Source organism: Plasmodium reichenowi, chromosome 3, assembly GCF_001601855.1.
Source record: "Plasmodium reichenowi strain SY57 chromosome 3, whole genome shotgun sequence".
Classification (NCBI taxonomy): domain Eukaryota; phylum Apicomplexa; class Aconoidasida; order Haemosporida; family Plasmodiidae; genus Plasmodium; species Plasmodium reichenowi.
In genome coordinates, this window is record NC_033648.1 from 796,052 (window position 1) to 809,628 (window position 13,577).

Below are 13,577 nucleotides of genomic sequence, written 5' to 3' on the forward strand. Positions count from 1 at the left end.
GTATGGGTACTTTTTTTTTTTTTATAGACAGAAATGTAAAATAATATTATATATATATATATATATATATATAATATATATTATTTATATATATATATATATTATATATGTGTGTGCTTTGTATTAATGTTGAGTTATTTAAAAATAAGAAATAAAAATGGATCCCGATAAAAATGATACAAAGGGGATAAATAATAAAAAAGAGAAAATAAATAATTTTGAGGAAAATTTTGTTAGGTTAAATGAAAAAAATGTTATGAATGATATGGATGAGAAAGCTGAAAATAGTTATCATAGAAAGAAAAAAATAAAAGAACAAGATGAAAGGAATAATGAAAATATTAATTATAATAATGTAATGGAATATAATATGGAATGTGACACGTTATATAATAAGAAAGAAGTTCAAAATATAAAGAATAATATATCAGAGAAATATGGAATTGAAGATTATGATGATTATAAGAATAATAATTATGGTCAACATCATGGTCTTGATAATGGTTCATATAGTTGCTCGGGTAATATGTATAATAAGAATTATAATTTGTTAAATAAAGTAAAAGAAAAAACACAGAATAAAGATGATAAGAGGCTAAGTGATACGTACAAAGTATTAATAAATTTGTGTATAAATGAAATAAGTAGAAATAATGATCAAGATGGGATAAATGAGGTTTATCAAGCGTTAAAAAATAATAACCTATTAATTGGACATAATAATAAAATATGTAGTAATAATACTTGTAGTAATAATACATGTAGTAATAATATATGTAGTAAAAATAATGTTGATATAAATTATTACAATTATAAAAAAGAAACATTCGATAAAGATAGCAAAGGTAATATATGTAATAATAATAATAATTATTATTATAACAATTTATGTGATGGAGATAATAGTAAAAATGAAGTAAGTTATATTTCGAATAAATATAATTCTTTATATAATAATAAAGATATGATGATGGTAGGTATGAAAAGGAAAAAGAAATTAATATATAGTGATGAAGAATGTGATAAATATAAAAAGAAAAAGATGTGTATAAAAAAGAACGATATTGAATGTGATATGTTACATATATTTAAGAATGTAATAAATATTTTAACATGTAAATATCCTGAACATAATATAAAAGAATATTTTTTTAATAGTCATAATAAACTAAAAGAAGAATATGAGAATAATAAGAATAAGTCTATACAATTATCAAGTTCTTATTGTAATAGATTTAATAATGTGTATAATAAAATAAAGAATAAAATATTTTTTTCTAGAAACGACTTAAGGAAGAAAAGTCATATACATATAAGATATAAATATGATGTATTTAATTATTGTTTAAAAAATATAAAAAGAAATATAACAATATTATCACATTATTTACCACATAAAAAAGAATATGATTATATAACAAAAATAAGGTTTGATGAATATTGTGAAAATATAATAACATCAGGAAAAGATGGTTTTATCAAAATATATCATTTAATAACAGGAAATATAATAATGTGTATACGAGCACATAATTATTCCATAACAGATTTTGATATACATAAATCAAATAGATATATGATATCATGTGATGAAAAGGGTATAGTAAAATTTTGGTTTCTTGATAAGTATATGCATAAATTATTGTTTACATATAGAAGAACCTTTTTTATGAAAAATGTAAAGTTTTTTTACAATATAACGCATAAAAATGTTAAGTCGTCCCAAAGTTATGTGGATAAGAAGTATGGTTTGTTGCATAATCATTACAATAATAATTATGATAATAATTATGATAATAATTGCCATAATAATTATGATAATAATTGCCATAATAATTACCATAACCATTACCATAAACATTATAGTTGTGGAGGTAGGAATTCTTGTCCTTACTATAAGACATATGCGCTGTGTTCTACTAATACATATTTTTTTATTATAAAATTTGATGATTTAAATAACGATTATCAAATTATAAAATCTATTAATACCATGCCCATGGATAATGTGAAATTTTTTCCATATCTTCAATTCTCCTATTCATTAAATTATAACATATCTCCTTATGTATATAACAAGTTGATAATATCGAAGAATCCTATAAAAGAACTAAAAAACAGTTATTTAATATTTATTAATACACAGAAAGATACAAATGACAAATGTAATGAAAATAATAATGATCATAATATAAATGGGAATGGTCGTAAGAAGAAGCTGAACTTTTTATTATTAACGACAAAGAAAATTTATGATGATCATGATGAACACATGAGTATTACTCCTGATGATGTTGAAATTACCAAATATGTAAATAAAGTTAGTGATGAGATATATAATAATATACATACAGAAGATGTTATTGAATTAGCTTATAATAAAGGAGATCAAAAAAAAAAGAAATTAAATGAACAAGATAATTCTTATAGAAAAATATTTCAATTTTTTGAAATAAATATTTTACAGAATGTAAAAAATAATATAGGTTTTGTTATGTTTAAAACGTTTGAGGATTTTAAAGAGGAAATATTTTTATTCTTATTTTCAAATACATCAGCGAATTTTATAACTGTTCAAACTAATGGATCCATATATATGTGGAATTTTAAAAAGTATTTAAGTGATTTGAATAAATATAAAAAAAAAAATAATAATATAAAAAAAAAAAATAATAATATAAAAAAAAAAAATAATATAAATAATAATAATATAAATAATAATAATAATAATAATAATAATAATAATCCCAGTTATTGTAATAAATATCATTATAGTGATGTAAAAAAGGAGAAAAAAAAAATATCCATCTGTTGTTTTTATACTTCTCTTTATGTTGAATATATGATGGAGTCTTCAGCAATGCATGAACATGCAAAAACAAAAAACAAAAACGAGAATGTGTTGAATGAAATAAATAAAGAAAATAAGAATGATCTGTTTATTATATCTTCAACATCTTGTTCGTCCTATTATTATTCGTCTAGTGATTATGATGACCGGCGTAGTGATAATACATTAGATGATGGAGGCAAAGGAAATGGTAATTATTCAGATGATTCTTTAGGAAGAATGGGAAGGAATATGGGGAATGACTTTATTGGAAGAAATAATAATAATAATAACATGAGAATAATGAATGATGATGTTAATAATGCACATAATAATATTTGTAATAAGAGGGATCGTGTGGATTATGGTTTCTTAGATAGGGAGGAAGGAAATAATAAAAGTGAAGGGTGTATTATAAAAAATTTAGAACATATTTCTAGAATGGATAAAAATAAAGATAAAAGAGGTAAAATTAGTAATTATGATAAATATAATAATAATAATATATATAATAATAATAATATATATAATAATAATAATAATAATATATATAATACTAAATATTGTGAGAATAATTTTTTAAAAAAAACGAACATTTGTAATAAATGTTCAAATGAGAAGAAATGTATTCATACATTAAATAACGAAAAAACAAATAATAAATCAAAATTACGAGCAAAGAAATTACATTATAAAATAAGTAATATATCCTTGAATATATCTGACGAATATTTAATTGTTGCAGATGGTATAACAAATAAATCTAATTCGTCGAAAGATATAAATAATGCTGTTACCATGAGAACTAATATATCTATATTTAATACAAAGACTTATGAAGAAACAAAATTTTTTGATTTAAAGAAATGTGATAGTTATGTTAGTTTTATAGAACCTAATCCATTTTACAAAGATATAATATTATTTGGTTGTTTTCGAAAATATATATATTTATTAAATGTTGAAAAAAAAAAAATTATAAAAAAATTTTCATATGATAGTGATTTAAAAAATTTCTATGCAGAATGGAATAAAAACGGATACTTTTTTATAGTATCTCATAATTTTGGTTACTTTTCTATATTTACGTTAAATAGAAATTCTTGTTATAAATTTACATTACGTGAACAGATAACATCTACACAAATATGTTTTCTAAATGATTTGAATGCAAATGAAAATATGGAAGATTATGATAATGTTAATGTTATGTCGGATGTTTATGTGTATGATTCTGTTAGTGGTATGAACGAATCTAACCGTGTTCTTCCGGTAGGGGGTGTGTCTACATCTAATAATAATCTTATGAATATGAGGGGGACACGTCTCACAAGGTCCAGCCGCAACAATGGAAATAATAACAACAACAATAATAATAATAATAATAATAATAATAGAAGTAGTAATAATAATAGTAGTAGTAATAATCGTAGCGGACATAGACTCACCAGGGGAGGAAACAAAATCGACCGAACCTCCAATAGTGATGACGAACTAGAGATTATTTCAAGAAATAATGTTAATAATACAAACGATCCAGATACAAACAATAACAACAACAACAACAATAATAATAATAATAATAATAATAATAATAAAGATGAACAGAATAATTTAAGTTATAAGTCCTCTAGTAAAAGGAAAAAGAAAATCATCGAAGAAAGTTCAGATTACGCAAGCTCAGAAAAAACTATATATACCTTATATACAGATAGCAATTCAAGATGCTCCAATCAAAATTACAAAAAAAATAAAAATAAAAGGAACAAACATAATAAGGATACTGTACACGGTAACAATCCCTTAGGAGATATAAACACACAAAAAAACAAACAAGAAAATAACAGAATTAATATTAATAAAAATGATGATGTTCAGGAGGATGATCTGCTAAATGATGAAGTGAAAATTATAGAAAATGGAAAGAATACATTTGGAAAGAAAACAAAACAAAGATTCTTAAATAATAATAAGCAGACTGTTATTAATTTGGAATGTATTTCGAATAATAACGACGAAGTTATTAATGTTGAGGATGTGCATAGAGAAACGCAAAAGAACAAGAATAAAATAAAAACAAAAAAGAGAAATAATAATAATAATAATAATAATAATAATTATGATGATGGAGGTGTAGGTGTAGGTGTGGGTGTGGGTTTTTGTGTGGGTGAGGATGAGGATGAGGATGAAATTATCAACATTGATCATATTATTAATACAAGTTCATCATTTAATTCAAAAGATAATATATATAAGAAAAATAAAAAAGTTTCAAAGAATTTAAAAAAAAGAAATTCAGAACCTGACTGTATTATTCATATTAACGATAGTAGTTTCATGGGGAATAAAGATGACGCGTTTGTTTTAGATGACGACGATGAAATAAAGAGTAACAACAACAATAATAATAATGATGATGATAATAATAATAATTATTATTGTCAGAATGAAAGATGTGATGAACAATGGGAGCACCCAAATAAACGATCCAGTTTTGTTAAAAAAAGTAAAATACGAAGAAAGTATAAAAAGGAAGAAAAGGAAATAACAGAAATATGTGATGATAAAAAGGAAGAGGAAATTTCAAGTAATGATGATTCTTTTTTTGATAATCAGAGTTCAATTAGTTTTCTTAGTGATGATTCGAAATGTGATAATTATACAGACTGGTTAAATTATACCTCAGATGGTAGTTATACATCATATATTAAGAAAAATTATAAAAATTGGAAAATTGGGAAAATTGGGAAAATTGAAAAAATTGGAAAAATTGAAAAAATTGGAAAAATTGAAAAAATTGAACAAATTGAAAAAATTGAACAAATTGAAAAAATTGAAAAAATTGAAAAAATTGAACAAAATAATAATAAAAGTAGTGATAGTATGTCCAACATATCTTGGAGTTCCGATAATGATCAGGATTTATCAAATGATTATATTAAAAATGTGAAAGGTTATTTATTTAGAAAAGATAATATAAGAGAGGATTTCTGTGTGAAAGATAATAATATGAATAATTGTTTAAAGCATTTAGGTTGTTATTATAAAGATTCATGTAGTAATAATTTGAAAGATATAGATTGGTCAGTCTTATCACAGAATAATAATTATTGTAATAATAAATATATATATGCAAATGATTATATGAATACTTGTATGTACCAAAATGTTTATAGAAATAATAAATCAGGTTCTTTAATATATACTAAAAAGAAGAAAAGAAGATGTGCCTCGGAAGAAAGTAAACCTATACTTAACAATTTTAATAACATGAATGTTCTTGTTGATAAGAAATTTAAAATATACGAGCAAGAATTGCAACCTTTACTTCCTCGTTTTTCTAGTTTTAATTCGTGTGAAAATTATTTAGATTTTTTAAAAAATGAAAAAATAGATCCGATACATATTTATATAAGTTATTATAAATATATATATGGAAAATTAAAAAATAGAGATAACAGTTATAAGAATATATTGATATATGACATATTATATAAGGTATTACAAAATTATAGAAAGAGAATGTCTTTATATAATATAAAAATAGATAATACGAACGAGGGGAATGTAAATAATATTCATTGTGATAAATTTATGAAATCTAGTAGTATAAAACAAATTGATTATTTTAATGGGCCTTCACCTAAAGATCACTGTATTATGTCAAAGAATGTAATTCTTAAAGATGAGTATAAGAATGATTTGGGTTCATTAGGTGAGAAAGGAATAGTTATGTGTGATGAATCTACATGTTGTCATTACAAAAAAGATAAAGAGGTTGATTTAAAAATCGATCCCTTGTTAGAAAAATTAAATAAATATATTGAATTTTATAAAAAGGGGAATGTAGAAAAGTATAAACAAAATTATATAAATTTAATGAAAATATATAAAATATATAATCGTTTTGTTAACAAAACAGATGATGTAATATGTTCAAATAATTTTATATATAATAATAAGAAGAACAAGAATGATTATGGTAATTACAATATACCTAGAAATCATAAAAATGATTATGATCTGTTGTATGCTTCAATTTTTTATCGTTTTTTAAAAAGGTTACCGTGTAAAGAAGAAGAAAATATTGATAATTTTATTTATTATAATAGAGACATGATTTGTAAGAAGAATAAAAATAAATATAATAATAAAGAAAAGAAAAGAAAAAGATTAAAAGATTATTTACAAGCATATTTAATACATTATGAAAGGGTACATCAAAAGAAAGAAGATTGGGATTATATCTTATTTTTATATACAAGTAATAATACAATGGTATATATGAATAATTATACAAAAAAGAAAATATTAGAAACCTTAGAAGAAAAATACAAAAAAAATTTAATAAGAGAAAAGTTTAATATGTTACATAATTATCCTTTAAAAGGTAGAAATTGTATTATAAAGAATGTTGATCAATTAATAGCATGTCAATATGTGAATCCATATTCTGTATATATAAGATCTCCTGTGGATAATTATGATTATATTAATATACAGAGTTTTGATAATTCCTTTGTTTCAAACTATTCTAGATATAATGATTTCTTTACGATGTTTAGAAATAATGTGTATAATAATATTAACAATAATATGAACAATAATAATAACAACAACAACAATAATAATAATAATAATAATAATAATAATTTTAATACTTCTATAAATTATGAACATATAGCTAGTTCAGCTAGAAATACAGAAATAGCTGTAATAAGTGAGGGCTCTTCTATGTTTACAAGTGATCAGTCAGCAAATTATTTTTCTGAGGACGAAGAAGAAGATGACGATGATTATTATGACGATGATTATTATGATGACGATTATGATGATGATGATGATGAGGATTATGTAGATGATGATTTTTATAATGATGAATATACATATACAAACCCGGCATATTATTACAATCGAAGATATACAAGAAATAGAACTCGACGTACATCACAGCGTACAAGAAATAATAGAAGAAATAATAATAACAACAATAATAATAATAATAGGAAGTCAAGAAAAAGATCTGCTAGAACGAATAGGAAAAAAAATGAAAGAACAAAAAAAAAAAACCTAGAAAATTCTTTAAATGTAAGGAAAAGTGATAGACTAAGGAATAAAGAACAGAATAAAAAAGAAGAAAATAATAATAACAACAACAATAATAATAATAATAATGCAGTCTTTAGAAACTCATCAAATTCGAGATATAGATATAATACCAGATCTTCTAACATTAACCGTGATCATCTCATATGATTTATGAATTACCATGTATAAAAAATTATATAATATGTATATATATATATATATATATATATATTATATATATGTTTAGATTTATTTATTTTTAATATACAAGGTATAAACAATTATAAAATAAAATATATACGTAAATTTTGTTCTTATGAAAAATGTATATTATATATATATATATATATGTGTATATGCTTATAAATATGAAATCTTAAATATATGTGTAATTTTTTTTTGTAAATAACATAAATGATTATATAATATATATATATATATATATATATATTTTATGTGGACAATTTTTTTTAAATATATTTTATATACTTATTAATAAAATTATAAGAACTACAAAAGTTACATTATTTTTATATTACAAATGTAATGTGTTTTTTTTTTTTTTTTTTTTTTTTTTAAAAGGAAAAATATATATTTCTTTTAACAAACTGTTCGTAATATATTTGAAACAATTTAATTATATATCATAAGATATATGAATAATTATAGTGTAGAAAAAATATAAGATCTTTTATATTTCCTATTTATTTTCTTTATTATTATTTTTATATGATACAATATATATATATATATTATATATATATTTTCTTTACAACTGTTTATCGTATTTGTGTCCTCATATTTTAGCATCACAAGAACAATCTAGATAAATAATAATAACAAAAAAAAAGAAAAATATATATATATATATATATATATAATAAATAAATTTGATAATATTAATAAAAAGATAAAAGATTATTAATTACTTTATTATATATATAAAATATTATGTGGATTAAAAAAAATTCTTTAAATTTTTTTTTTTTCTCTTAAAATAATATATTATATATATATTATTTATTACATATGTAAATATATATATATATATATATATATATATATTATATAATAATATTCTATTCTATTTTGTTTTTTTTTTTAATATTTTTATATTTTTAAAAAAAATGTATATTTTCAGAACATATATTAAAATAAATAATATTATACATATTTATAACAACTATATTTAATTTTATTATTACTTTTTAAATATAATAATATTGTTTAATTTTTGTTTATGTTGACATATATATATATATATATATATATAATATATTTTTTATTTATTTTTTATATAAAATTAACTAAACAACATATTGAGAAAATATAAAAATTGTATATAAATTGAATAATAAAAGGAGGAAGAAAAAAAAAAAAAAGAAACAAACAAAATATATATTTATAAGAATACATATACATATATATTTATATATATCTTTTTTTATATTTTTAATTTTATTGATTTTTTTTTCCTGTAAAGCATGTGAAGCAATATAAATGTTATGATTATTATATTTTAACCTAATATATATATATATATTATATATATTTTTTTTTTTTCGTTTTTAAATATAAATATTAAAAATTAGGAAGATATACACATAAACATATATATATATATATATATATATATGTGATCTTTTTTTCTTTTTTTTTTTTTCTTTAGAATTCTTATAAACGTATAAAAAAAATATATAATAAATTATATATTATATATATGTATGTATTTATATATGAATGTTTAGTATACATTCTTATTACAGTACAGGGTTAATTATTTGTAGAACTATTAATAAGATATGTTTAATATGTAATAATATATATATATATATATATATATATATATATATATATTTTATGAATATTATTTTGTCTTTTCTAGTTATAATGATTTTTTAAAAAACTAAAAGAAGCACAAACATAAATACAAGCATATATATATATATATATATATATATATATTTATTTATTTATTTATTTATCTTGTTTATATTTTATGTTTGGTTTTTTTTTTTGTTTATATAATACTTATAAAATTTAAAATGATAAAGATATGAACAGGATTACGCTTTACGATTTTATAATTGACGAAATAAAAGGAGGAACACATTATGAAAGATATTATAGTGATAGTGATTGTTCAGAAGAAGAATGTAAAGAAGATGAAAATGTTTCTAAAAATATAAATGATAATAAAGAAAAGAATAATAATGATGAATATAAATATGATTTTTACAAATTTCTGGATAATATTTTTAAAGCAAATACTATACCAGATAATGCATTAGATCATATGTTAAATGTACCTTTTTTTTTTGAGAAACTAATGAGTTTTTCATTTCTTTTATGTTTAGATAATATACTATACGATATAACGTTTATGCCCATACAAGTATGTATACATATATATATATGTGTGTGTCACCATATAAACATTATATTTAATGAAACCTATTTTTTTTTTTATCATTTTTTTATTGTTTCATTTTATTTTTATTTTTTTACTTTAGGTTGCACGATCCATATGCCTTCTGATTAGTTTATTTTTTAAGAACGCTAGTCGTAATATTATGAACATTTTTTATAATTTTAAAAATTACAAGTTTTATAAATATGCGGTGAATAATTACAAAGACCCAAAGAAGAAATATAAGGTGAGGGTTATAAAGAATTTAAATAAATCGTCATATATTAAAAGAAAAGAAAATGATCATATGTATGAAAGCAAATATATTAAGGAGAAGTCCCTTGATGAATCTTCTATTTTATATAAGAAATTATCAAGGAATTTGTTTTCGTTTCATTATCTTAATGGTTCTCGCTTTAGCATGAACGCTTCTCATTCGGATGACATATGGGTAGACATGCATTTAGAAAAAAGGGTACATGTTAATAATAATAATAATAATAATTATGATGATGATAATAATAATAATAATAATAATAATAATAATGATAAAGAATTTAATAAAAGTGTAGAAAAACAAGAAAATGATGAGCATAAAAATAATATATGTGATAACATTACTTGTAGTATGAAAAAGAAAAATATCGGGAAATATTTTTTGTATAATAGAAAGAGAAAAATGTCAAGTTATAATAAAGATTTAAAAAGTGAATTGTTGAAATGTGGTCATAAATACAGTGTATTGAAATCAAGGGAAGACATAAAATTGTTAAGGTCGAAGTCTATTATGTTAAATTATGTAAATAATAATAATGATGATGAAGAAAAAGGACAAGGACAAGGAAAGAAATATATAAATAATATAAAATATTTAAAAAACGAAATAAAATTAAATTATTATTTTAAGTATAAAGGGAATTTGATAAATGATTCATATTATAGTGATACTATTTATGATATGGAAAAAGAAAATTGGACAAAGCATAAAAAAAATAAAAAGAAAATAAATGAAATATATAATACAACGAAAAAACAAAAAAAAAATTTCTTTATACATTTTTTTATTATTTTATTTTGTTTTGGTAAAAATATATTACAAAATATTAAATATCTAATGAATTATATATTTATAAAAATTGTGTACTTTTTTCATATCCATAAATTATACACATTTCCTATTTATAATAAAGATGAGAGGAAAAAAAAAAAAAAAATGTATACACAATCATTTGAAATGAATTTTCATAATACAAGAAATAATATAAGAAATAAACAGATGGTTGATTTTTCTGATATACACAATAGGAGAGGTTTATTAAAAATAGATTATGAACAAGGAGGTGAAATACATAGGTTGAACTCTGTACATTTTGAAGATAATGAAGAGCATATCTCTTCCGACCTTTTTATAAAGCATATGTATAAATCAAATGAAGTAGATATGGGCAAATGTTTGAATATGTCTAATAAGGAGAAAACAAAACAAAATAATAAGAACATGAGAAATTTATTAATGTGTGCAAAACGTGTTATAGGTAGGAACAATAAATTGTGTGCAAGCAAAAATGATCATATTGATACGAACAAAAGAGAAAATTATTCTAATGAATTTTTAGATAATAAATTTGAAGCATCTTGTGAGCAGTATGAGAAGGATAAGGATACAAAAATGAATGATCCTAACAATAATATGGATAATAATATGGATAATAATATGGAAAATAATATGGAAAATAATATGGAAAATAATATGGAAAATAATATGGAAAATAATATGGAAAATAATATGGACAATAATAATGATAATAATAATGACAATCATATTATTATGAGTGATGTAATGAATAACTCTAGTTGTTGTACAACCGAAAAACATAATAATTCCGATCTTCTCAATATGAAGGAAAATGATAATATGTTCAATGCATGTTCGCATAATAATGATGACAAAATAATTAAAAAATGTTGCCATGATTTGAAGTACAAAAAAGATAATAAAAATTGTAATACCTTTATGGTAAATGAGATCAATAATGATGATAAATTTATAAATGATACAAATAAATGTAACCCATTTTTAGTTAAAAGCTTTTATAACGATGAAAAATATAAAAAGAGTAATGGTGCTTTTATTAAATTAAACGAAAATAATAAGAAGGATTCAAAGAATATGAAAAATAAAAAAAATATAAATAATTTACAAAATATGAATAAAATAAAAGATATGAAAAAAAAACTTTTTAAAGAGCATTTAAATTCTTTAAAATTATCATTTCCTGAATATAGTGGTATAATTAGGTTATCTTTAATATTGATTTGTATTTACATTTTTTCATTTGTTGATACATCTAGAATCTATCATTATATAAGAGCCCAGCCTTTTATGAAATTATATGTGGTTTTAAATATGTTAGAAATTTTAGAGAGATTATTGAGATCTTTAGGAAAAGATTTGATTGATAATATGATAAGAACGTTTATAAGGATAATTAATTTGAGGTCATATATTTGTATTATAAGAAATAACTATAACGAGAAAGCTAGTATAAATAGTAATAGTAACTATATAAATTATGTACATAATGATAATTATGGAGTAAATAGTTATATTTACAAAAACGAAGACAATAATAATGAATTAATTACCTTTGATAATACTAGGCATATTAACGTATTTACAAATAAAAGTAAAGATAATCTTCTTAATAATAATAATAATAATAATTTGAATTATATGAATTATATGTATAAAGATAGTGTTATTAAGAATAAACATGAATACGAAAATGGTTACGTTACTAATATGCATAAAGATATTTTTTCGAATAATTTTTACATGAATAATATAAGAGATCATGCAGATTCATTTTATTGTCAGAATGAAATAAATTCTTTTAATTTAAATAAAAATAAAGAAAACAACGTAGGATTTTTTAATAATGAAAATGATAAAAAGAAAAATAATAAATCTAAAATATCCATATTATTTCCTTTTTATAGTGTAGTACTTAAATTTACCATACAATATATATTTGTTCTTGCGTATATCTTAATTCATGCATTTATGCACCTTGTGCGATTCTTATCCTTAAATATAGCTATCAATTCATCAGAGGTACCACAAAAGATATTAATATGTTGCACCTGTGTAATTTTATATAACAAATACATATATATATATATATATATATATATATATATATATATATATATATATATGTATATATATTTTTTTTTTTTTTTTTTTTT

General features: G+C 20.4%; 2 protein-coding genes across 2 annotated transcripts; both read left to right on the forward strand.

Moving 5' to 3' along the window:
• Window positions 1–157: 157 nt before the first annotated feature.
• On the forward strand, window positions 158–8,086 carry PRSY57_0321100 (hypothetical protein; the record flags this gene model as incomplete). The annotated part of the gene is made up of 1 exon (XM_012905835.2): window positions 158–8,086. One exon carries the CDS (start codon window positions 158–160, stop codon window positions 8,084–8,086), a length of 7,929 nt encoding a protein of 2,642 aa, XP_012761289.2.
• A 1,888-nt stretch (window positions 8,087–9,974) lies between these two features.
• PRSY57_0321200 (cyclic amine resistance locus protein, putative) lies at window positions 9,975–13,443 on the forward strand (the record flags this gene model as incomplete). The annotated part of the gene is made up of 2 exons (XM_020114485.1): window positions 9,975–10,313; window positions 10,432–13,443. Coding segments are annotated over 2 exons (3,351 nt in total), but the record flags the coding sequence as incomplete, so codon positions are not given.
• Window positions 13,444–13,577: the final 134 nt, after the last annotated feature.